General features: G+C 46.0%; 1 protein-coding gene across 1 annotated transcript; it reads right to left on the bottom strand.

Moving 5' to 3' along the window:
• Positions 1–1,554: 1,554 nt before the first annotated feature.
• On the bottom strand, positions 1,555–15,663 carry kcnk17 (potassium channel, subfamily K, member 17). Its single transcript, XM_067985313.1, has 5 exons — positions 15,451–15,663; positions 6,084–6,198; positions 5,165–5,331; positions 3,134–3,302; positions 1,555–1,754 (listed from the first exon to the last, which is right to left on the bottom strand). The coding sequence occupies exons 1-5, from the start codon at positions 15,661–15,663 to the stop codon at positions 1,555–1,557; spliced, it is 864 nt and encodes a 287-aa protein (XP_067841414.1).
• Positions 15,664–27,281: the final 11,618 nt, after the last annotated feature.

The following is a 27,281-nucleotide window of genomic DNA, read 5'->3' as shown; positions in this document are numbered from 1 at the left end:
ATTTTTTAAAAATATGATGAGACGACAGGTGGCTATGTTTGAGATCTAGCAAAATGAGATGGGCTTGTTAGGTAGAATAGCTTCCTCCTGTTCCTAAAAATTCTTCTGTAGAGTATAGGGGCAGTGATGGTGAAGTATACTGTGGAGCCCCAACACATAGGCCTCAATATTAACCCCCGCACGATGGGCGGGAGGAGGTCGGAAGTGGGGGGGGGGGGGGGTTAAACCTGAAAAAAACGCTAAAAGCGACCCCAACCCGACGCGTATGCGCCTGCCGCCATTTTTATGGCAGCGGGTAACAAGGCGGTGAGTGTCCCGTCTTGGAGAGGCACGAGACTTAATTAACATATTTAAATCAGGCACCCACAGTGCAATTGGGAACCTGAAATCAATTTAACTGCTCGGGAAACCCGGCAGTAAAAGGGAGGCGGGAGCTATCGGCTTCAGAAGGTAAATGCTTTTTACAGCACTCCTTGTGGGCCAGGAGGAGAAGCAGTGCTCCCCCCAGGCCCTCAAGGTAGCCTTCGGCCTCCCTTCTGCCGATCACGGCCTCTCTCTAGCCCCTGCCGCGATTGGCCACTCCCCCCCCCCCCCCCCCACCCCAAGCCTGGCCTGCTCACCTCCCGATTGCTGGGGACCATCCCGAAGGGTCCCCAGCCTCTGGCCTCAACACATTCCCCCAGCTGCTTTCAGCCTCCCCCATTCCCTCCCCGCTTCCCCGTGAATATCGTGTCACGAAGTGTTCTTATCTGCCATTGACCCACACTGTCTTTAGCTGTATCATCATGAAAAGATGTCAAGTACAGGTCAGGTGCTTTCTCACCAGACAGGAAGGGAAAAATTACTCAAGCGGGAGTCACCTTTTCGCACACCCTTAGGAGTCCGTTAGGGAGTTTCACTCATCTAAGAGGTGGTCACTTTTCACCTCGCGGCCAGTTTACGATGGGCAGGACAAAGAAGCTGAGAGAGAGCAAAAAACAAGTAAAATATTTCACTAAAAGGAAACTGGAGGGTGCAGTCGCTTAGACACTGACCTTTCACCTCTGGGACTTGGACCCAAATCCAACCCAAACTGATGGGACGAAGGGGCCCTTGTGAAACGAGTTGGCCTAGTCTCAAGCTGGGTTCAGGTGATCCTTTGGGCCCGCAGAGTAAAAGCGCCCCTAATTTTTCACTGAATTGGCAGTCTCATCAGAGAGGCCACAGGATGACCAGTGCGGGAATTGGGGAGAAAAATGTCACACTGGTGCAGTATAGGGAGCTCATCTGAGGTTGGGACTGAGGCACATTGTTCAGGCAGTGTAGAGGCTCCTTCACTTTGCATCGAACCCATGCTCCACCTGAACTGAAAGTGCTTAACGCTGACACTGGGAAAATGTTCCATTCCACAGCACTAACGACAAACCACAAAATCACAAAGAAAAACACCGTGCCAGGAAAATAAAGAAAACGTGAGCATAAGCACTGAGGGTGGGGGGGGGAAATAAAATCTAAATGGGATGGGAGAGGATGAGTGAAATGAGGTAGTCAAATGGGAGATTAAGCACCATGAAACTAGGCACAACCATCATCCTGCTTAGGACTGTGCTTATCCTCCTTCTTTGATTTTTTCCTTTGCCACTTCAGCTGGAAGATCCTTTCCATCACGCCACCCCCCAGGTTAAAGAGCAGGGCCAGCCAGGCCAGGCCAACCACAATCCAGACACCGGCCAGGCTTCTGTAGATGGAGATGTAGTGCTTGTCAGGATCTGTGCCTGCAATGAGAAGACTGCAATTATTAGTGACACGCATAACGGAAATAAAGAAAAGGAAATGGTGCAAACGTAGAGCACCTCTAAAGGGAAAATATAGGTTAAGGCTTCAGGTGTTGACCATTCTTCAGCACTGCTCTGATGAGGGTTCAGTTCCTGAACCATTAATATGTCTTTTCTCTTTACAGGCCTGCTGTGTATTTCCAACATTTTCTGCTTTCATCACAGGAAATGGTAATTCAGTCTTGGTAAAGTCATTATTATTAATAATAGTCATTGAAGGGGCAAGGGACAAACTTATTTTCAATAGAGAGAAGAGGATTGAGGTCTTTAAAATACTAAAAGGTACGGGTGAGGCTGACGTAAGCAAGCCATTTAACTTGGACAGTGAGCACAGGACTAGAGGACACAAGTACATGAGAAGAAATGAGTCCTCCCGGTGTCATGGCCAAAATTTCTCCCTCCATCAACACCACCAGATTAACTATCGTTCAGCTCATTGCTGTATATGGGACCTTGCTGTGCACAAAATGACTGCTATGTTTGCCTACATCGCAACAGTGACCACATTTCAAAAGCAGTTAATTGTCACTGAAGTGCCTTGGAGTGTCCTAAGGATGTGAAAGTACTACATAAATGCAAGTTCTTTCTTTATAAATGCAAGTTTTTCTTTTACCATATTCCAAACTTTGTCAAGTACAGCACTGCCATAATTTTTTCAAACTGACATACATCTGCTGGGAAATCTTATTTGCTCTGTTACTAATGCTCACATTATTGATAGCATGATGAATATTTTGGCATTGCTTAGAAACTGTGCCGTTATATAAATACGAGATAAATCCAGACTATTACTTCAAAATATAAGCCAAGAAAGTAAAACCAGAGGACATAAATGGAAATATCGAAAATAAATTTGTAACAGATATCAAAAATAAAAAGATAAATGTTTGAAATAATCTACTAAGCAAAATAATAGAATCAAACATTGAGATATGCAAAATACAATTAGATGCAATGATGGGAGTGTTAATGGAATAAGGAAATACTTGGATTTACATAGGCATTATCTTGTCAAAATGTCCCAAAATGCTTGACACAATGACTTGCTTTTGGAATGTAATGATCATTATGTAAGCACCAGAGGTCCTAGAGGGAACAGTATCAATGGGCCAAATGGCATTTCCTTGTGTCTACCTTTTCTTACATCCTTATGATACAGCAGTGAGGCACAGAGCCCCGTGCACTGTATTATCACCATGGCTGCTCTATGCAGATGACACTGGTCAGTTTTGGTGAAATCTGTCCTACTACAGGCAGGCAGTTTTCTCCATCAGACGCCCCTTATATATCATTGGATTACTGAGTCACTCAAGTCATACCTACAACATAATCTCCAAATCCGATGGTGCTGAGGGTAATGAAGGCAAAGTAAAAGCCTTCGCCGTAGGTCCAACCTTCTACATAACTGAAGACCAAAGGCGGGAACACCAAAAACAGCACAGTGCCAAAAATCAAGAAGAATGCCATTGAGAAAATCTTCATCACCTGCTGCAGAGGGACAGACAATAACACATGTAAAAACCGGGCACTTTCTGCTAAAATATTTGTTCCATTGAACATAGGAACAGGAGTAGGCCATTCAGCCCCTCGAGCCTGTTAGATCTGTACCTCAACTCCATTTGCCCACCTTGGTTCCCTTTACCTAACAAAAATCTATCAATCTCAGTTTTGAAATTTTCAATTGACCCCCAACCTTAACAACTTTTTGGGGGAGAGAGTTCCAGATTCCCCAATTTTCCCAGAGTTCCCAATTTTCTTCCCTTTCCTCTCCTGAAGGTGTTGACTCCGGGCTGTGGATCACGCCACCTTCCCTCTGGTACCTCTTCCAAGTGGCCAATCTTCATGTGTGAGCCCAGACAGTGAGGCTCTTTGACCACAGGAGATAATAACTGAGCATGATCCTGGCCTCACTGGATGTCCATGTAGACCTTTCAGCAGTGGTCATGGATAGCAATCAGGAGAAGGAACCCTGACTGATTCTTGCCCCCCCCCCCCAGCCCGTGGACATTGAAGCCAATTGTAGCATTTAACTGCTGCTCTAGCTGAGATGTTTACTGAGAACAGATCATTGATGAAACCTGGGTCCTTCATGGCCTGTATGGCTCAGCACCGTTCACCAGCTAAACCATTGGGGCAGCTCAAGGAACCAGGTCAGTTTCAAATCTAGATTTACTAAATACAAAGGACTCAATTTTGAAATGGTGGTGGGTTGGCAGCGGGAGTGGGGTGAAGGTGGGCGTGGCAAACCCGAATAAACAAACCTTACCGTTTCTGAAAGGAGGGGCAGATTGGGAGGGGGGGGGGAAGGGGAAGATTGGGGGACATTGGGGGGGTGAAGAAGGGGAGTTCGGGGGGACATCGGTGGGGTGAAGAAGGGGAGATCGGAGAGGGAGACATTGGACATCGGAGCAGGGTGGAAAGGTAGGTTGATTTTGTGTTTTAACTTTGTGCAATGGTTTTTTATTAATTTATTTTGTTTCTTCTTGCCTGATCTGGCAGACGTGAATCAGAAGCCGTAAGAAAGGCCAGTTAAAAATTGTTCTAACTACGTAATATGTCACAGGTAAAGTGCCTTAAGTACCTCAATGAGGTACATTTGGCTCTTTAACTATCATCAAAGCCGGCGGGACCTCTGGATTCGGGACGCCCGTGTGCACACAGGTGCATCCGTGGGGAACTCGGACGTTGGCGGGTTGGAGCCGGGCTCCGAACCCAAACGGATTTCCCTGATTTTCGGAGCCTGCCGCCCCCAACGCACCCGCAATTTCCCAGGAAAATTGAGCCCAAAATCTTTCTCTTACTTGTTTTTTTAATAATTTGTCCAGCAGCGATTCTTGTTATTTTCGCCATCCCTACCACTAATATTCTTCAGCAGGGAAAAGAAGCGTTACGTTAAGGGATGTGCGAAAGTATTACTCGCGGTGCTGACACCCACTGTACACTCCCCACATTAAGTACCTCACAAGAAGAGCAATCCCTGGGCTCAGTGAAGTCAAACTGGCAAGGGGTTTCAAAATTAATGTTTAATGTGTAACATCAGGAAAGGCCTGAATATTAATCAGTCCGAGTCCATCCAGCTCTCAAATAATTATCTTCCCATAGCTCATTCATTCTTATTGACCCATTCTATTCAGCCATGAACACTCATTTTGTAATCACTTTATGTATCTAGGTTACACATTCAGCATGCTGATGGCTGATGCACATTTCTGTACTGGAGGGGTGTGATTATCTGATATAAGTTCAGTGTGAGCTTCCGATTACCGACATGGCCACAGATCAAGGTGTTTGTAGTGATCAAACCTTCCTTCACGAGAGGCTCCTATCGGCTGTCTGGATCTGAAGCTTACCCTATGGCTGCCTGGTTTCTGAGTGTTTCTCTCCAGCCTCTTCAAGTGGGCATTCAGACTTCTCCCGAGGTGGTTCAGAAAGGTTAGGTTCAGAGGGACTCCAAATAACGCATAGAGCACGCAGAAAACCTGTCCTCCGACAGTGCTGGGAGACAGATTACCAAAACCTGCAGGAAGAAAAATTGGAGTCTGTTTCTCTTGAATTTCACATATATACTGAAGTAAGAGCAAATAATGGAGACCAATATATGGGGCACAGGGTCACAGAAAATATAGTCCGAGATATCAGTCTCACTTAGAGAAACCACAAAGGTAACAGGTGTGGGAAATGGAAATGTGACTGTGGTTAAGTGGGATGCTCTTCTGAGGTTGGGCCTAAGATAACTTGTTGAGCCGAGAAGAAGTAGCTTCACTACAAAGTTGGCCTGCACTGTAACTGATCCTAGAGTGTTCGATGCTGCCTCTGAATACAAAATGTGGAGAAATGTTCCATTCATGAGCACTTGATAAGGGGAAATAGCTGGTGTCAGTCCAAATTATTGGAAAAGAAATACGGGGTAATTTTCAGACTTTTCACCACTAACACAAAGCATCGCCCAGTGGAAGCACATCAAGAGAACTCACCGTGCACGATTTTCCAACCATTTAAATGAACAGTCAAGAAATCGTGTGTGAGGCACACCTGAAATTTCTAATATGGACTTTCACCTGGTGAGGCTCCCCGGCAACTTTCTGAAGTTGAAAACTACAGAGTGAAGACGGTCGGCAATATGTTACCGGTTTATAAGATAGTCAGTCGTGCTTCTGTCAAGTAATCCATACCAGGAATAAATGGAGGCAAAAGGTAGAAAACCAGAGCAGTGAGGGAGAAATTGCAAAAATCAATTTAAAGATAAGGCGTTTAAATGTAACTCTTTACCTATTGTAGTCACCACAGTTCCTGCAAAGAAAAAGGAACTACTGAAGTCCCAGTTGCTTGGGTTGGTGGAGTTTCCTGTAGGGTTTACACCTTTCTCCCAGGCGTTTATAATAATCTTAAATAAATGAGAGAAAAAAGTTAATACCACCTTTCCAAAGCTAACTGCAAACTTGACCAGCTGTAGAAAAGCTAATTGCGTTGGGAGACAAATACATCTTCAGTTATTTTAAGTGTACATTTCAAGAATGTTATTGAAGAAACATTCTAGGGCTATGTTAATTGTTAAAGCAGCTACGGACTATGGATGAAGAAAAGGCCATTCAGCCCATTGATCTTGTTTCCTCGACAGAAACATATATAATTAGCCTTATTATGGCACAGTTTAAAGAGGAGGGGAATTCTTCCAGTAAAGACACCAACACCATTAAAGACAGATTATCTGATCATTTATCTCACTGCTGTTTGTGGGACCTTGCTGTGTACAAATTGTCTGCTGCATCTGCCTACATTACAATAGCAACTAAACTTCAAAATACTTCATTAGCTGTGAAGGGCTTTGGGACATCCTGAGGATGTGAAAGGTGCTTAATGAATACATGGTCTTTCCTTATTGCACACAAGAAGTAAAAAAGGTAGCACGCATACTTCAGGAATGGTGGCAAAATAATTACAGGTGAAATTGAAAGTGACCTAAGAGTCTTGTTAGACTCAACACTCAACATGTCCAACCAACGCAGAGCTGCAATCAATAAAGGCAATAGAATCTTGAAAACAGAAGAATATAAGTCAGAGGAAGTCATGATCAAACTGTTGTGCTCTGACCTGACCATAGCTGGAGTAGTCTGTCCATTCTGGCCACCAAGACACAGGGGAGATAGGCAAATGCTGGAGGCAGTACAGGGAAGTCCGTGAAGCTCATCCCTAATGTTAGAGGTCTGAGCTGTGGGCAAAAACTGGAGAAACTGTGCGTTTCAGCCTTGAAATATGACCTTATAGAGATATATACAATAGTAAACAGTATGGAAAAGTAAATCCAGAAAATTAATTGAAATTAAATTGGGAGAATAGGATAAGGATAGGCAGGTTCCAACTACTAAAAGATAAATTTAGGTCTAAGGTCAGGAAGTTCTTCATAGAATGAATAATCAATGCATGGAATGGAGTTCCAGATAGATTAGTGGAGGCAAAAAGCATGAATCATTTAAGAAATAATTCGATGTCGCACTGGGGGATCTTTCCATTTGGATGAACTAAGATGGGCCGATTAGCCTTCCTCAGCTGTGATATGTGAAGCTAAGTGGACTATATTTGCATGGTTTGTCCCTGTATCTTTTTAATGGACAGCCGTTTAACATTTGTCCGACCCCCAGGACAATTCCTGTTTCTTAAGAATTTGGGGAAATTAGTACCTCTGCTATTTCAGTATTCTCCAGTATAGGCCATCTGGGCCTGGCGACACATCACCTTAAGGTTTTTAAGTCTTGTTTCCTTTTTAATATTTATACTAGTAAATTGCTTGTGGTATTGCCCACAGTCGGTTGACGAATATAAGTTTAATTTATAAGCAAGAAAGCAACAGAGTTGGAAGAAAGACTTCAGAAACTCACTCCGCAGAGCCACTTTCTGTGGCCAGAACCTTCAACTACACTGTGACTGTTGACATATCAAAATTGAATGGGAAATGGTGACATAATGGCAAATGTTGACAAATGTGGTCTGTCCGTTATTTATCCCTTAACCAACATCACTAAAAAACAGATTAGATGGTCATCATCACATTGCTATTTGTGGGACCTTGCTGCGTGCAAACTGGCTGCCGCGTTTCCCACATTACAACAGTGACTGAACTTCAAAAGTACTTCATTGGCTGTAAAGCGCTTTGGGAAGTCCTGAGGTTGTGAAAGCACTATATAAATGCAAGTCTTTCTTTCTAATAAATTACATTGGTAAATGTTGAATCAAAAGTGTGACCAAAGATCATGACAACAGGAAGTAGGGTTTGTGGATAGGAAGTGCGTGCTCTTTGTGAGATTTTTAACAATTAACAATCCATTAGTTGATACTTCACATTCTCCTCTGGTATTCCTGCAGACATCCCCACACCCTCCTCTATAAATAAGGTAAAATATTTATGCAGCCTCCTTGACTTTTTCTGATTCGCTACAATAAGATAGCCTTCTTTGTCCTATATTAGTCCCACCTTTTCTTTGACTATCCAATTGCTATTACTCTTTACGTTGACCACCAATCTTTTTTCCATATTTTTCCTTAGCTCTTTTAACCTCCAGTATTGCTTCTTTTCTATGTTTTTGTTAATTCTCCCCATTTTTGTCTGTATTTCTATTCTTAACTTTATAGCATGCCTTTTTCACAGACTTCACTTTTGACCTAATCTCTTCAATCATCCATTAAACTTTGGCCTTTACTCCTCATCAGGATGTTTATTGTCTGTATTCTATTCAACTCACACAGCTGGCCTGCTGTTTTTATCTGTGAAATTTTCCATAAAATTATTCAGGGCTATGTTCCCTTTCATCTCTCTGAAATCCGCCATTTTCAGGTCCAACTCCTTTGTTTTTCACTCCAATTTTGCTTTTTTTTTTATTCGTTCATGGGATGTGGACGTCGCTGGCGAGGCCGGCATTTATTGCCCATCCCTAATTGCCCTTGAGAAGGTGGTGGTGAGCCGCCTTCTTGAACTGCTGCAGTCCATGTGGTGAAGGTTCTCCCACAGTGCTGTTAGGAAGGGAGTTCCAGGATTTTGACCCAGCGACGATGAAGGAATGGCGATATATTTCCAAGTTGGGATGGTGTGTGACTTGGCAAGGAACGTGCAGGTGGTGGTGTTCCCATGTACCTGCTGCTCTTGTCCTTCTAGATGATAGAGGTCGCGGGTTTGGGAGGTGCTGTCGAAGAAGCCTTGGCGAGTTGCTGCAGTGCATCCTGTGGATGGTACACACTGCAGCCACTGTGCGCCGGTGGTGAAGGGAGTGAATGTTTAGGGTGGTGGATGGGGTGCCAATCAAGCGGGCTGCTTTGTCCTGGATGGTGTTGAGCTTCTTGAGTGTTGTTGGAGCAGCACTCATCCAGGCAAGTGGAGAGTATTCCATCACACTCCTGACTTGTGCCTTGGAGATGGTGGAAAGGCTTTGTGGAGTCAGGAGGTGGGTCACTCGCTGCAGAATACCCAGCCTCTGGCCTGCTCTTGTAGCCACAGTATTTATATGGCTGGTCCAGTTAAGTTTCTGGTCAATGGTGACCCCCAGGATGTTGATGGTGGGGGATTCGGCGATGGTAATGCTGTTGAATGTCATGGGGAGGTGGTTAGACTCTCTCTTGTTGGAGATGGTCATTGCCTGGCACTTGTCTGGCGCGAATGTTACTTGCCACTTATCAGCCCAAGCCTGGATGTTGTCCAGGTCTTGCTGCATGCAGGCACGGACTGCTTCATTATCTGAGGGGTTGCGAATGGAACTGAACACTGTGCAATCATCAGCGAACATCCCCATTTCTGACCTTATGATGGAGGGAAGGTCATTGATGAAGCAGCTGAAGATGTTTGGGACTTGGACACTGCCCTGAGGAACTCCTGCAGCAATGTCCTGGGGCTGAGATGATTGGCCACCAACAACCACTACCATCTTCCTTTGTGCTAGGTATGACTCCAACCACTGGAGAGTTTTCCCCCTGATTCCTATTGACATCAATTTTACTAGGGCTCCTTGGTGCCACACTCGGTCAAATGCTGCCTTGATGTCAAGGGCAGTCACTCTCACCTCACCTCTGGAATTCAGCTCTTTTGTCCATGTTTGGACCAAGGCTGTAATGAGGTCAGGAGCCGAGTGGTCCTGGCGGAACCCAAATTGAGCATCAGTGAGCAGGTTATTGGTGAGTAAGTGCTGGGATGTTGTCGGGGCCCATAGCCTTTGCTGTATCCAGTGCATTCAGCCGTTTCTTGATATCACGTGGAGTGAATTGAATTGGCTGAAGACTGGCTTTTGTGATGGTGGGGATATCGGGAGGAGGCTGAGATGGATCATCCACTCGGCACTTCTGGCTGAAGATGGTTGCAAACGCTTCAGCCTTGTCTTTTGCATTCACGTGCTGGACTCCGCCATCGTTGAGGATGGGGATGTTTACAGAGCCTCCTCCTCCCGTTAGTTGTTTAATTGTCCACCACCATTCACGACTGGATGTGGCAGGACTGTAGAGCTTTGATCTGATCCGTTGGTTGTGGAATCGGTTAGCTCTGTCTATAGCATGTTGCTTCCGCTGTTTAGCATGCATGTTGTCCTGAGTTGTAGCTTCACCAGGTTGGCACCTCATTTTTAGGTACGCCTGGTGCTGCTCCTGGCATGCTCTTCCAAACTCCTCATTGAACCAGGGTTGATCCCCTGGCTTGTTGGTAATGGTAGAGTGAGGAATATGCCGGGCCATGAGGTTACAGATTGTGGTGGAATACAATTCTGCTGCTGCTGATGGCCCACAGCTGTTCATGGATACCCAGTTTTGAGCTGCTAGATCTGTTCTGAATCTATCCCATTTAGCACGGCGGTAGTGCCACACAACACGTTGGATGGTGTCCTCAGTGCGAAGACAGGACTTCATCTCCACGAGGACTGTGCGATGGTCACTCCTACCAATACGTTCATGGACAGATGCATCTGCAACAGGTAGATTGGTGAGGACGAGGTCAAGTAAGTTTTTCCCTCGTGTTGGTTCGATCACCACCTGCCGCAGGCCCAGTCTGGCAGCAATGTCCTTTAGGACTCGGCCAGCTCGGTCATTAGTGGTGGTACTGAGCCACTCTTGGTGATGGACATTGAAGTCCCCCACCCAGAGTACATTCTGTGCCCTTGCTACCCTCAGTGCTTCCTTGAAGTGGTGTTCAACATGGAGGAGGACTGATTCATCAGCTGAGGGAGGACGGTAGGTGGTAATCAGCAGGAGGTTTCCTTGCCCATGTTTGACCTGATGCCATGAGATTTCATGGGGTCTGGAGTCAATGTTGAGGACTCCCAGGCCATTCCCTCCTGACTGTATATCACTGTACCGCCACCTCTGGTGGGTCTGTCCTGCTGGTGGGACAGGACATACCCAGGGATAGTGATGGAAAAGTCTGGGACGTTGGCTGAAAGATATGATTCTGTGAGTATAGCTATGTCAATCTGTTGCTTGACTAGTCTGTGGGACAGCTCTCCCAATTTTGGCACAAGTCCCCAGATGTTGGTGAGGAGGACTTTGCAGGGTCGACTGGGCTTGGTTTGTCTTTGTCGTGTCCGGTGCCTAGTGGTCCGATGCCGGGTGGTCCTTCCGGTTTTATTCTTATTGTGATTTTTTAAGCGAGATTTTACAACTGAGTGGCTCGCTAGGCCATTTCAGCGGGCAATTAAGAATCAACCACATTACTGTGGGTCTGGAGTCACATATAGGCCAGACCGGGTAAGGAACATATGAAAAGGGTGGGAAAAGACTCTCCAGTCCACCAACCCATGTAATCTGACTTTAAATCTAATTGCGATGCTATTGATCATTCCAAATGTCCTTGCATGTCAATGTCATTCACTTGACCAAGAACCATTTGTTGTGTTGTATTTTTCTTTGTTGGGCTGAGTTATGAATGTGCACAACACTAAAGTGTATTGCTTTAAGTGTGATTCCTCCTCTAGGGTACCGCACCAATACACTAACTAAGCCTGTTAATTAACATTGATATTTATTGCTATTTAGTAACAAAAGAAATTGTAAATTCTAATTTTTATTCTGTATTTTTTTGAAAAAATGTGTGCTTATCAAAGTGAGGGGTATCAGTAATGAAGAATTGAATGCTTTTGATCTGATTTACAGTGTCAAACACTCCCATTGAATGCAGAGTAAAGCACTCTGCACTCTGCATCAACATGTACATAGCATGTACACATTCACTTATCGGAATGGCTTATAAGAGAAAAATACACATTGATACCATCACGTAAGACATTGTGTCACTACAGAGTTGTTGGAGTTTCTGTTACAAGTATGGTTGCACAGTGAAGATGTAATTGAAAACTATAGTTATAATGATGAGTAACCTCTTGAGTTCTCGTGTTTTTAATTAGAACGCAGCTCCATTTAAGAATAAAAACTGGTATGCTTTGCACTAATGTTCTTTCATCTTAATTTTGTTTTAAAACCAAGCCATATTGGAGTCACATCCTGTTCCTGATGATGAACCCAAATTTTGATGAAAGCATTTTAAAAACTTGCATTTATATAGCGCATTTAACATAGTAAAAACATCCCAAGGCGCTTCACAGGAGCGTTATCAGACAAAATTTGACACTGAGCCACATAAGGAGATTATTAGGACAGGTGATCAAAAGCTTGGCCAAAAGGGTAGGCTTTAAGGAGCGACTTACAGGAGGAGAGAGGTGTGGAGAGGCAGAGAGGTTTAAGGAGGGAAATCCAGTGCTTGGGGCCTGGGCAGCTGAAGGCATGGCCGCCAATGGTGGAGCATTTAAAATCAGGGATGCGCAAGAGGCCAGAATTGGAGGAGCGCAGAGATCTCGGAGGGTTGTAGGGCTGGAGGAGGTTTCAGAGATAGGGAGGGGGAGGCCGTGGAGGGATTTGAAAACAAGGATGAGAATTTTAAAATCGAGGCGTTGCGTCGCCTTTGAGTCAGAAGGTTGTGAGTTCAAGTCCTACTCCAGAGACTTAAGCACATAATCAAGGCTGACACTTCAGTGCAGTACTGAGGGAGTGCTGCACTGTCGGAGGTGCAATCTTTCGGATGAGACGTTAAACCAAGGTGGATGTAAAAGATCCCACGGCACTATTGAATGAAGAGCAGGGGGGTTCTCCTGGTGTCCTGGCCAATATTCATCCCTCAACCAACACCGAAAACAGATTATCTTGTCATTTATCTCATTGCTGCTTGTGGGACCTTGCTGTGCTTAAATTGGTTGCCGTGTTTCCTACATTACAATGGTGACCTACACTTCAAAAGTACTTAATTGGTGTAAAGGGCTTTGTGACTTCTTGAGGTCATGGGAGGCGCTATATAAATGCAAGTCTTTCTTATTTTCCCATTAACTCAGGGCTTCCTCAAGACCCTGTCCAATCTCTCCCACTCCGTTTTGTCTTCATTTCAATTATCTCCTTCACTCATTATCGAACTCTATCCTGAGAAGCCCACAGTTGCTCTCCTGGCCACTGACATTGGGAGCCAATGTGCCTTTGAACATCGTAATGAACCTATTCTCTTTGCAGCAGGATTTTGATGCATTGATAGTATCAGGCTGCTGCTTGCTTTAACATTTGCTGATGGACATTTCCCATCAGTGTCAAGGTGAGCGGCTTTCAGACACTGCCTGTCATTACTTATAGGCCGTGCGCAAACGTAACGTCGTAACACCCCTAATGAGACCCCAAAGAGTTCAAATCCACAGTGGACAGCGGACTGCTGACTTTACTGCAGTGCAGTGAGATTCAAATATTGCAGACTTTACCCATTCTGCTATGGGAAGCTGATAATCCTGTATCTCACAGCTCCTGGCCTGCTGTCTTTGTGCTTCAAAGTGTCATCCAGGGACCCAAAAGATTTGAAACTTTAAAAAAAACTTCTATTCCCTCTTTGTCACAATGTGAAAATGACAGTTCTTTTTCTTAAGGTGTCATCAGCTTGTTACATTGGGTTACATCAAAACTACAGCACAGAAACAGCCCATTTGGCCCAACTGGCCTATGCCGGTATTTATACTCTACACGACCCTCCTCCCTCCCTACTCCAGCTTGTGTGCTGAAGTAAATCTGACTGATTTTCTGTATTGCTAATAGTTTATGCTGAATTCGGGAATATGAATATATACTTGAAAAGGAAAAATTTGCAGGGCTATGGGGAAAGATCGGGGGAGTGGGACTAATTGGACAGCTCTTTCAAAGAGCCGGCACAGACAAGATGGGCCAAATGAATCAATGTGTATCCACCCCTCCTCCCTCCCCAACCTCACGGTGTATTGAAAAATAAACACAGCAACAGAAATGGACCTGGAAAGCATTTTACGCCACAGTGAACAGGAGATCCTCTGAAGCATTCAGCAACAATGCAACTGAGAGCAAAAAACAAAGATTTCGCTGACAGAGTCACATGCTGCCTGACTCACATGTTTAGAAAGGAATTAGTGTTTGTGTACAGTAGAGTTTGCCTAAGTAAATGTCTGATATGTGTTGTTTGCTTAAAGAGATACTCTAGGTTGGGTTTTCAGTGAGCGCATGAGAAAGGAAATACTTTGAAGTGATTTGCCCATCTGCTGGTGGTGTTTGCGGCTTATCAATAATAATTTGCCAAAGACAATCTTCACAGCTCAGGTGGGCTGTGCACTGCCCAGTATGGAAACTGGGCCGTACCGACCAGCAATGTCCCAGGTTCAATCCCTAGCCTGTGCTGAGTTACCTAAACTCAGCCAGAGTGTCAGTAGGGGAATTACAATTGGGCACAGTGACCCTTGGCTAAGAAGGGTAGAATAATCAGCCAGGGTTCCCGATCCTGATTACTACCCCCCCCCCCCCACCTCTGCTGCAAAGCATGCGTGTACATGAACATCGGGTAGGGAGAGGTTTAGTCTTTGCAATGATTCTCCCCCTCCCCTGCTCCCTCCATCTCCCCCCCCACCCCCCCCACCATGGTTGGACAGGGAAACAGTTCATTGCTCACGGAACTGTCCCTCGGCCAGGAATTTGTACCGCCAGATGAGAAAAAAAGGAGAAATAAGAAATCACATTTTGCTGGTGTTGGCACATAACGTCATGGAGATTTAACTCTGGATTCAATGGGGTCACATTACATCATGCTGCTATGAGAACTATGAACCTCGTCATAAACCGGATTCTCACCGGTGCAAAAGTTAATATTATGGTACTTTGCTCTGTCTGTGTTACTGGAAAAACTCAGCAGGGACGCGACTATACATTCGCTTTGTTTTAATACACCAAAAACTAGAAAACTCAGCGCTGGTTAACAGGCACAATCCTTGGGTACGCTCAGAATTTTCATCATCAAAGTGCATCTGCACTGAAAGCGTGGGCGTACATTGTATGACTGACAAGCCCTTTGGAATAACCTTTTAACACCAGAAGTATACTAGTTAGTATGGTACCTTGTAAATGCTTTACCTCCTACATTAATCTCGTCCTTTAGTCAGAACTTCTCTGGTCTTCGTTTAATCTAATCTCACTGAATTGTACTAATCCCATTCAAGTATCACTCAGTTTCTTACGGTCTTGTGCTTTGAATTATTCTTAAAGTCAACAGGTTTCCTCCCCCCCAACCTTGGCTCGCCCCCCTACCCCCGCCCCCCCCCCCTACTCCCATCAGTATTTTTCTGCTTACCTGCACAAACCTCTCCAGAGCTGGTCCATCCAGACAGCTGTAGTTTGTAAGGAATTTGAGCTTTGCCAGTTGGAAGTTATTCCGAGTGTGTGCCTCTGCCTGCTTCTCCAACACTTGGAATACCGCAGCTCCCAGGAACAAGTAAACAAAATATACCAACAGCAGAATCACCGTCCAACTGACTCTGATGCTGCAGACAGTAAAGTATGACATGGCTCGGGTTGTGTGTTAAAACCCACTTCAGCACTAACCATCAAGCACCATCTCACTTGGCTCGTTGAATCAGACAGGCTGAGCTCATTATCCAACCTGTGTGGTTTTCATCGCACCTTGCATCAGGGACGAAAACCCTTCTCTTTGCTTATCCTGCCCTAGCTGACTGTATTCAACAGATAGTCACAGTCAATTTTCTTTTTTTTTTACAGGCCATTACACACCACTTACCTCACTCAGGCACCTGCTCTTAGCAGGACCTGACATCGGGAAACAAGTTCATTTCGAGCAGATGGTCAATAGGATTGTCACTGCCAAGATTCTATATTTTCCAATACAAATGTAGGACTCAGTGACTGGTTTTGTAAGGTTACTAATAAACATATAAAAATAAATGTAAGTTTTATTTTTAAGTGCAAATTATCAGCAGTTACATGCTCCTCCCATACTTTACTCTGGCAAAATTGCACACCCATTTGTTGGTGTTAAAAGCTGAAAATAGCACCGTACTGTACCTGTATAGAACGGTGTGATGAGGGAGAACAGAGGCATAGCCCTTCTGATGTAGTCGAGTGTTGCTGTAATCATCACAAGATCGTTACAGATAAGGAAAAGCCGTTCGGCCCATCTTAATTCATCCACCCTGAAAGATCCTAAAGTCCCCCCCCCCATTTTACCATCCAGTTATTTCTTAAAAGATTCCAGAGTTTTCTCCTCCACTGCTCTTCCTCGTCTATTTCATACAGTGATCGTTCTTTGTGTAAAGAGGAATTTCCTGATATCAGTCTTAAACGTATCTTTTACTAGGTCCCTTTGTCTTTGTCCTACTCTGACTATTTAACTTAAAGTAATATTCCAGGTTCACTTTTCCCATTCCCTTAGCTACCTCACGTACCGCTACAAGATCACCTCTCAGTTGCCTCCTTTCCAGACTGAAAAGCCCAGGTTTCACCATTCTTTCCTTATCACTCAGACCGTTGACACCAGGGGTCAGCCTCATGGCTCTTCTCTGAGCTGCTTTGTGGGCGTCGCTGGCATGGTTGGCATTTATAGCCCACCTCTACTTGCCCCGAGACGGTGGTAACGGTTTGATACAACTGAACGGCTTGCTAGGCCACATCAGTGGGCAGTTAAGAGGCAACCACGTTGATGTTCCTCTGGACTTATATCTAGGCCAGGCCGGGTCAGGACGACAGGTTTCCTTCCCTAAAGGGCATTAGTGAACCGGTTGGGTTTTTATGACAATCCGACAGCTTCATGGTCACCTTTACTGAGGTGGGTTCATCCCTACCCCCCACTCCACATGTATAATTACTAACATGCGGTGTAATCTCCGGGTCCGCTGCTCTGACTGTGGGAAGACACTGAAGAAAAAGAAAAATAAATCTTTAAAGAACTTGTATTCCTATTGTTCTTTACAGACCCCACAATATAAGATTGTGGGATAAGAATTTAGAGTCTTGACCATTGACAGTAATGGCAACTAATGATAGATATTGAGGAGTCTGAGGCCACCGCTTAACCCTTACTGGTGATGGAGGCTCTGCAACTGTCAATCTGCTCAACACTCTCTCCACTCCACCTTTGATGCCATTGTCCTTTACTTTCCCTCATCCTGGCTGTTCTCCCTGGTATGGCCCCCATTTTCACTCCCTCAAGTCCATGGGTGAGCATGTCCGGCACACAACTGGTTTAACCATCCATCATCAGATCTGGCTAGACCACACCGAGTGCTATCGGGCCTCACTCTCCTCTGCCAAAACTACCCACTACTCTATGGCCATCCTGGAGAGCAAAGATAATCACTGACTTCTTTCCTCCACAACCAACAATCTCCTTAAACCCCTTTCTCCTGCATCCCCATCCTTACTTCCAACATCTTTCCTACAATTCCATGTTTGAATCTCTCCAATCAGGTTTCTGCCCCTGCCGCAGCACTGAAATGGCCCCAATCAAAGTCACAAATGAAATCCTCTGTGACTGTCACTGTGGTGCATTTTCTGTCCTCATCCTCTGCAGCCTTTGAAGTTGTCGACCACACCATCCTCCTCCGATGCCTCGCCTCTGTTATCCAACTCAGTGGGGCTGCCCTTGCTTGGTTCCACTCTTACTTATCCAACCACAGTCAGAGGATCTCCAGCAATGACTTCTCTTCCTGCCCTTGCACTGTTACCCCTCCTCTTCCTCATCTACATATTGTTCTTGGTGACATCATCCAAAGATATGGAGTCAGCTTCTACATATATGTTGATAACACGCAGCTCAACCTCTCCGCCACCTATCTCGGCCCCTCCACTGCCTCTGGTTTGTCAGGCTGCTTGTCCGACACTTGGTCTTGCATGAACCACAATTTCTTCTGGTTAATCGTTGGGAAGACCGAAGCCATCATCTTTGGCTCGCATCACTAAATCTGTACCCTTGTTACCGATTCCATCCCCCTCTCCAATCACTGTCTCATCTTGAACCAGACTGTTTGCGACCTCCATGTCCAATTAGACCCCAAATTGGGCTTTTGACCCTATATCCTCTCCATCACAAAGACTGCCTATTTTCACTTCTGCAACATTGCCCGTCTCTGCCCCTGCCTCAGCCCACCTGCCCTTGTCATCCATGCCTTTGTCACTTCCTGAGTTGACTACCTCAATGTCCTCCTGAGCTGACCTTCCAGTTGTTTCAACGCTACAGGCCTCTCCAACATCTAAGATGGCGTCTTGGATGCGCACGCATGTTTCCAGCTTGACGTGCGCCGGATGCCATCTTGGTATAGGAGTTAGCGCAGGCTCGGATAACAAACGCCGGCTGCATGTAATGTAAGGAGAAAATTGAAACAATCAGTGTGCAACGCTTATTTAAAGTGATAGACACCATTTTGGCACTAAACGCTCAACTCAACGCACAGTCTTAACCCCGACCATCTGAATGTGTCTTAGAGTGCCTGGAGGACACCCCACCAGTGCTATTTAAAGGGACCATGCAGGATTTACAGGTTAGTGGCTGGATCATTGCTTCTGGCTGTCGAGGCATTTGTAACTGTTTTTGGAGGTCTCCAATACTTGAATACTAGGACTAGAGGATATAGCCTAACATTTAGAGCCAGGACGTGCATGAGTGAAGTCAGGAAATGCTTGTACACGCAAAGGGTGGGAGACGTTTGGAACGCTCTTCTGCAAACGGCAGTTGATGCTAGCTCAATTGTTAATTTTAAATCTGAGCTTGATAGATTTCTGTGAAACAAGGGTATTAAGGGATATGGGGCTAAGGCGGGTATATGGAGTTAGGTAACAGATCAGCCATGATCTCATTGAATGGTGGTTTGCGACCTTGCAAAGTCCTCCTCACTAACATCTGGGGACTTGTGCCAAAATTGGGAGAGCTGTCCCACAGACTAGTCAAGCAACAGCCTGACATAGCCATACTCACAGAATCATACCTTTCAGCCAACGTTCCAGACTCTTCCATTACTATCCCTGGGTATGTCCTGTCCCACCAGCAGGACAGACCCACCAGAGGTGGCGGTACAGTGATATACAGTCAGGAGGGAGTGGCCCTGGGATTCCTCAGCATTGACTCCGGACCCCATGAAATCTCATGGCATCAGGTCAAACATGGGCAAGGAAACCTCCTGCATGATGACCACCATACCGCCCTCCCTCAGCTGATGAATCAGTCCTCCTCCATGTTGCACCACTTGGAGGAAGCACTGAGATAGCACAGAATGTACTCTGGGTGGGGGACTTCAAAGTCCATCACCAATTGTGGCTTGGCAGCACCACTACGGACTGATCTGGCCGAGTATAGAAGGACATAGCTGCCAGACTGGCCCTGCGGCAGGTGGTGAGCGAACCAACACGAGGGAAAAACCTACTTGACCTCGTCCTCACCAATCTATCTGTCGCCGATGCATCTGTCCATGACAGTATTGGTAGGAGTGACCACTGCACAGTCCTTGTGGAGACGAAGTCCAGTCTTCACACTGAGGACACCATCCAATGTGTTGTGTGGCACTACCACCGTGCTAAATGAGATAGATTCAGAACAGATCTAGCAGCTCAAAACTGGGCATCCATGAGCAGCTGTGGGCCATCAGCAGCAGCAGAATTGTATTCCAGCACAATCTGTAACCTCATGGCCTGGCATATTCCTCACTCTACCATTACCAACAAGCCAGGGGATCAACCCTGGTTCAATGAGGAGTGTAGAAGAGCATGCCAGGAGCAGCACCAGGCGTAGCTAAAAATGAGGTGCCAAACTGGTAGAGCTACAACACAGGACTACATGCATGCTAAACAGCGGAAGCAACATGCTATAGACAGAGCTAAACGATTCCACAAACAACGAATCAGATCAAAGCTCTGCAGTCCTGCCACATCCAGTCGTGAATGGTGGTGGATAATTAAACAACTAACGGGAGGAGGAGGCTCTGTGAACATTCCCATCCTCAATGATGGCAGAGTCCAGCACGTGAGTGCAAAAGACAAGGCTGAAACATTTGCAACCATCTTCAGCCAGAAGTGCCGAGTGGATGATCCATCTCAGCCTCCTCCCAATATCCCCACCATCACAGAAGCCAGTCTTCAGCCAATTTGATTCATTCCACGTGATATCAAGAAACGGCTGAGTGCACGAGATACAGCAAAGGCTATGGGCCCCGACAACATCCTGGCTGTAGTGCTGAAGATTTGTGCTCCAGAACTAGCTGCACCTCTCGCCAAGCTGTTCCAGTACAGCTACAACACTGGCATCTACCCGACAATGTGGAAAATTGTCCAGGTATGTCCTGTCAACAAAAAGCAGGACAAATCCAATCCGGCCAATTACCGCCCCATCAGCCTACTCTCAATCATCAGCAAAGTGATGGAAGGTGTCATCGACAGTGCTATCAAGCGGCACTTACTCACCAATAACCTGCTCACCGATGCTCAGTTTGGGTTCCGCCAGGACCACTCGGCTCCAGACCTCATTACAGCCTTGGTCCAAACATGGACAAAAGAGCTGAATTCCAGAGGTGAGGTGAGAGTGACTGCCCTTGACATCAGGGTAGCATTTGACCGAGTGTGGCACCAAGGAGCCCTAGTAAAATTGAAGTCAATGGGAATCAGGGGGAAAACTCTCCAGTGGTTGGAGTCATACCTAGCTCAAAGGAAGATGGTAGTGGTTGTTGGAGGCCAATCATCTCAGCCCCAGGATATTGCTGCAGGAGTTCCTCAGGACAGTGTCCTAGGCCCGACCATCTTCAGCTGCTTCATGAATGACCTTCCCTCCATCGTAAGGTCAAAAATGGGGATGTTCGCTGATGATTGCACAGTGTTCAGTTCCATTTGCAACCTCTCAGATAATGAAGCAGTCCGTGCCCGCATGCAGCAAGACCTGGACAACATCCAGGCTTGGGCTGATAAGTGGCAAGTAACATTCGCGCCAGACAAGTGCCAGGCAATGACCATCTCCAACAAGAGCGAGTTTAACCACCTCCCCTTGACATTCAACAGCATTACCATCGCCAAATCCCCCACCATCAACATCCTGGGGGTCACCATTGACCAGAAACTTTACTGGAACAGCCACATAAATACTGTGGCTACAAGAGCAGGTCAGAGGCTGGGTATTCTGCGGCGAGTGACTCACCTCCTGACTCCCCAAAGCCTTTCCACCATCGACAAGGCACAAGTCAGGAGTGTGATGGAATACTCTCCACTTGCCTGGATGAGTGCAGCTCCAACAACACTCAAGAAGCTCAACACCATCCAGGACAAAGCAGCCTGCCACCCCATCCGCCACCTTAAACATTCACTCCCTTCACCACCGGCGCACCGTGACTGCAGTGTGTACCATCTACAGGATGCACTGCAGCAACTCACCAAGGCTTCTTCGACAGCACCTCCCAAACCCGCAACGTCTAGCACCTAGAAGGACAAGGGCAGCAGGCACATGGGAACAACACCACCTGCACGTTCCCATCCAAGTCACACACCATCCCGACTTGGAATTAATCTCAGTTCCTTTATCGTCGCTGGGTCAAAATCCTGGAACTCCTTACCTAACAGCACTGTGGGAGAACCTTCACCACAAGGACTGCAGCAGTTCAAGAAGGCGGCTCACCACCACCTTCTCAAGGGCAATTAGGGATGGGCAATAAATGCTGGCCTTGCCAGCAACACCCACATCCCATGAATGAATAAAAAAAACAGGCTCGAAGGGCTAAATGCCGCTGCCACTTGCTACCTCCTGATATACACCACCTTCTCCTGCAAGAAGGCAGGACATGTGTCTGGGTGATGTGCCTGTCATAGTTGAATAGCTGCCAGTGTGTGTGACCTTTGCGTTGTGGGTGTGCGGCTTGCAATAGTGGTAATATGTAAGAGTGAGAGGAAGCATCTGATTGGAAGAGTTGAGTACTGATTGAAAGAGTTTGTTGGTAGGTGGGTGATGGGGGGTGTAGTGAGTGGAGCAGTGGATGCGGCTCGTGGTGCAGTTGGTAGGAGACGTCACTCGATAGTTGATCTCACTCACCTCGACCACTCATGTCAAAGTATTGAACTTCTTCCTGCACTGCATCCATGTTCGTGGTGCTGTGCGCCTGGAATTGACTTCATCCCCCGCTGCCTCACACTGCCTTTTGGGTATATGTCTGGAGGGCCTCTTGTGCCCCCCCCCACCCCCACCTCCTGAGGATATAGGATGTCCCTCTTTCTGTCCACCTCTTCCACCCAAGGCCTCTAGTGCATCAGCAGAGAATCTTCGTGCACGCACTCTCACAGGCCTGGTACCGACTCAGATTGGCAGATTGGTGAGGTGAGGTCTGGCACGTAGGATGTGGGATTTAGTGGTGCGCAACCTTTATTCAATGTTTTAACGTAACTCATCAGTGTGGAAACATAGGGACGGGACCTGCATCTGTGTTTTAAGTGTGCGATGTTTGATCTCCGTTCAGACTCCGTGCAGCCAGCACACTGTAATTTTCAGACAATAACAGGTACCAGCTACTTTTAAGAGATTTCTAACGGACAGCCTGCCTTTAAGAGATTGGAGCTCCCTCTGCTGGTGGAAAGTGCAAATTGCATGGAATCCTCGCTCAACCCTGGTTTCCAACACAGATTGCAGGTAAGTCCTTCGACTTGACAAAAGTCTCGTCCTGCCTGCACAGGGGTCATTAGGCGTGGGGTAATAGCGGATCACGTTACCCCCATCCAAAAACAGCCCTGATCCAATTTTTTCCCCATTGACTCTTAACTGCCCTCTGAAGTGGCTTAGCAAGCCATTCAGTTGAATCAAACCGCTGTAAAGAATAATAAGAATAGAACTGGAACTTCCTATCTAACAGCATTGTTCGAGCACCTTCACTGCACGGTTCAAGAAGAAGGCCCACCAGCATCTTCTCAGGGCAACTAGGGATGGGCAATAAATGCCAACCTTGCCAGCGGCGCCCAGATCCCAAGAATGAATGGGAAAAAAAACCCGTCCTTGCTGACCTACACTGGCTCCCAGTCCCCAATGCCTCCAACTTAAAATTCTCATCCTTATGTTTAAATCCCTTCAGGGCTTTGCACCTCCCTATCAGTAACCTAACCCAGCCTTACAATTCATCCCAGAATACTCTGTACGCTCAACTCTGGCCTCTAGTATCACCACCTCCCTCCGTCTCCCTCCCGCAACCCCCCCCCACCCCCAACCCCACCATGTGAAATGCTTTGGGACATGTTTGTTCATTACAGGCGCTATGTAAATGCAAATTGTTGTTGTAGTTACTTGTTAGTTAAGAGACCATCCTTACCATTGAAACAAAAATAAGTGCTTACCATTAATTCGCCTCTACAAAACCCATGGGTAGAATAGGGTCTGTCTAATCGAAAGGTTTACATTGCAAAGATTTGAAGTACAGTCAGCACCCATTTCTGTCCAGTGTGAACAGATTATGTGTTTTTATTGAGAAACTTAGGTGAAGAGCCAAAGCTTTTGGTGAAGGGAACTAAAATTGAAAAAAAGAGAGATGAAGAAAAGACTTGCATTTATATAGTGCCTTTCACATCCTCGGGATATCCCAAAATGCTTCACAGCCAATGAAGTACTCATAGAGTCATAGAGTCATACAGCACGGATAGAGGCCCTTCGGCCCATCGTGTCCGCGCCGGCCATCAAGCCCAGTCTACTCTAATCCCATATTCCAGCATTTGGTCCGTAGCCTTGTATGCTATGGCATTTCAAGTGCTCATCCAAATGCTTCTTGAATGTTGTGAGGGTTCCTGCCTCCACAACCCTTTCAGGCAGTGAGTTCCAGACTCCAACCACCCTCTGGGTGAAAAAGTTCTTTCTCAAATCCCCTCTAAACCTCCCGCCTTTTACCTTGAATCTTTGTCCCCTTGTTATAGAACCCTCAACGAAGGGAAAAAGCTCCTTAGTGTCCATCCTATCTGTGTAGTGTAGTCACTGTTGTAATGTAGGAAAAGCGGCAGTCAATTTGCACACAGCAAGGTCCCACAAACAGCAATGTGATAATGACCAGATAATCTGTTTTGAGGGGTTGGTTGAGGAATAAATATTCCAGCACACCGGGGAGAGCTCCCTTGCTCTTCTTTGAAATAGTGCCCTGGGATCTTTTACACCCACCTGAGAGGGCAGGCAGGACCTCGGTTTAACGTCTCATCGGAAAGACGGCACCTCCGACAGTGCAGCATTCCCTCAGTACTGCACTGAAGTGTCAGCCTAGATTTTGTGCTCGAGTCCCTGGAGTGGAAGACCAAAAGTGGTAAGGAATTCCACTTGTTTGAATCTGGGGAAAAATGAGTTCGAGTGAGATTCAGTGTGATGCATATTGAATTCAACACAGTGAGTGTTTAGGGAGGAAGAAGGGCATGTAGGAGGACTAGTTAGAAGTAACAAGGAGGGAAAGTTCAGAAGAGCACTGACCCTACTAGTCTGGATAAACTAAAGAGCTGTGTGTGTGTGTGTGTGTATATGAGGGGGTGACTATCCCTCAATACTAGATCTAACCCCTTCCCTTTTCCATTAGTTTCTAAACAACAGGTTATCAGAAGTGAAATTTATTTGACTTCCATCCAATGATGCAGAGAGGTTAGCAAACATCACGAGACACCACTGTGTCGGGATTGAAAGGCCATGGTAACCCAGCGTTCTTTCAACATCTCAGTAAACAAATAAAAAACTTGAAAGGCCTCTCCATCAATTGACAGACTGATATTTAAAGTTCCAGCTATATGTGCTCGATAATGACCTCTCTCACTGCCTTGGAAGTAACTCCGTTGTGTTTCGCACAGAGGCGAGTTGGCAAGCTCAAAAAATCAACGCATCCAACACAGAAACATGTAAAACAAACCGTGTTCCTCATATTGGGTTTCTTTACACAACATTGCGTGGTAAAACCACAAATCAATTATACTCACAACAGAGAAGGCCTGTAAATCTAATTATGTAAAAACTGAATTTGGTTCAAAAATATTTTAATTACCTGACACTTACCTAGGGGGGCAAGTATAGCACTTACCATTTCAAGTATGAAACTTTCCCTTTAAATAAAAAGAACTCTCCAGGAATTTAAAGGAGCCGGTCAACATCCCCAAAAGTTTACTTCCCTCTTTCGCTGTTTAAATGTATTGACATCCTGTAAGAGTCTTCTTCATTCTGTGAATAATAAAGGCCTTTGCGTAGCATTATAAATAATCCTGGGTTGCCTCTTGGAGATACACCTGGCAAAGGGACATTGCTTACATGTCTCTCTTCTGCTGTGCACAACATAAAAGGTGTATCCACTGGGCATTAAACTAGGAAAAGCAGAGAAATTTATAACACTATGTACAAAATGTTAATGAATGATCACAATGAAATACAACTATATGCATGACTGATAAATTCAAAAGGGATTCACAAGCCTAGAAATTGCTTTTGGTGATATTAGTGGATAAAAGCTTAATGTATTCAAATGATATCCCTTTGTTCATTATTTTAGCAAAAGTTTTAATGCATTTAAAATAGCCATTAAAATAGTGGGCAGAGGAATGTCATGTGAATGTCTTAAGCATCCATCCACTAATATTGCCAATAGGAATTTCTAGGGTATAAATGGCTTTGGTGTGTGATATGTTGAGGAGATTGCCAATTGAAGAATGAGGGAGTATCACTTTATTTTCATTCTGTATTCTCTACAGGTGACTAGTACTTCACTAGTACTTTCAGGGGTAGGGTGGTGAATCTTTTAGGCTGCATTCAAAACAGGTGTAGCAAAAATCAGAGGGGGAGTTTTAACAAGCATGGGTTGCAGATGCCTGGGGGAGGGGAGGGGTGGGGGTCCGGGGCTAGCGATAAGCCCCCCTGCTCCTGACGTCATCAGTGTGAGTTGATTTTAACTGCTGCGTCACATTTACATCTGACTGACGAGCTGCCTGCCCGACTGCTTCGGGAACGGGCAGCCCACCCCCTTGCCGGACGGGTTTCCGCCGGGCCTCCAGAGGCCTACTTAAAGCGTGACTGGACCACAAAGGGAGATTGGATTCACTTTTTGGAGATTGCTGTGTTATACTGCTGCAAAGCAGCGATTGTGAGAAATGTTGAAAGCAACAACAACGATAACTTGGACTTCTATAGTGCCTTTAACGAAGTAAAACGTCCCAAGACACTTCATAGGAGCGTTATCAACCACATAAGATATTAGGACAGGTGACCAAAAGCTTGGTCACAGGTAGGTTTTCAGGTGTGTCTTAAAGGAGAGAGAGAGGTAAAGAGGCGGAGAGGTTTATGGAGGGAATTCCAGAGCTTATGGCCTAGGCAGCTGGAGGCATGGCCACCAATGATGGGACGAAGGAAATCGGGGAAGAAAAATCGGGGAAAACAAGCCCACAGGTTCTCTGCTGCCTCCCTGGAGGCCCTAGTAAAAGTGGTGAGGTCAAGAAGGGACATTCTGTTTCCAACGATCGGGAAGGATATTCCAAAGGCCACTGTCCAACCGACCTGAAGAGAGTTGACTGAGCTTTTCAGTTCCAGGAGCATCACCCTCAGGATGTGAATCCAATGCAGAAAAAGGTTCAGTGATCTGACCAGAGTAGCATAACATCTCTCTCCATTGCCCTTCCCCCTATCCCCCAGCACTCTGAACACTACCTCCCCTACATCACATTCCTTCTCCACCAGTCACAAGGGGACACTGTACCACCTCCCATTGCAAACACATTGGGGGTAATTTTAACCCCCTCAGGACGGGTGGGGGTTAAATTGTTAAAGATGGGAATCCCGACACCAACCCGCCGCGAACGCCTCTACTTCCGGTTTGACCGAGGTGGTTTGGGAGACAGACGAATAACCTGCTCTTGAGTCGGTAATTATAATATTTAAATGAGGTTCCATGCCTCAGATTTTGTCAGTGATTTGAATTTAACTCCTCCAGTACGGGTTTCCTGGGGCTCGAGAAACCCGGCAGCTAAAGGGAGGTGACAACTGCCGGATCCAGCAGGTAAGTGTTTTTCCAGCGTGGCTTGTGAGCCAGGAGGAGCAAGAGTGCTTCCCCTTGGCCCCCCAAGCAAACCTGCTGCAATCTTCCGATCCCCACCCCATCGATGTCTCCCCCCGCGATCCGATCTCTCTCCCCCAGCGATCCGATCTCTCTCCCCCCGCGA

The sequence above is a fragment of the Heptranchias perlo genome, chromosome 5 (assembly GCF_035084215.1).
Source record: "Heptranchias perlo isolate sHepPer1 chromosome 5, sHepPer1.hap1, whole genome shotgun sequence".
Classification (NCBI taxonomy): Eukaryota; Metazoa; Chordata; class Chondrichthyes; order Hexanchiformes; family Hexanchidae; genus Heptranchias; species Heptranchias perlo.
The sequence above is the reverse complement of the archived record's forward strand: the minus strand, read 5'-3'. Positions and strand labels throughout refer to the sequence as shown.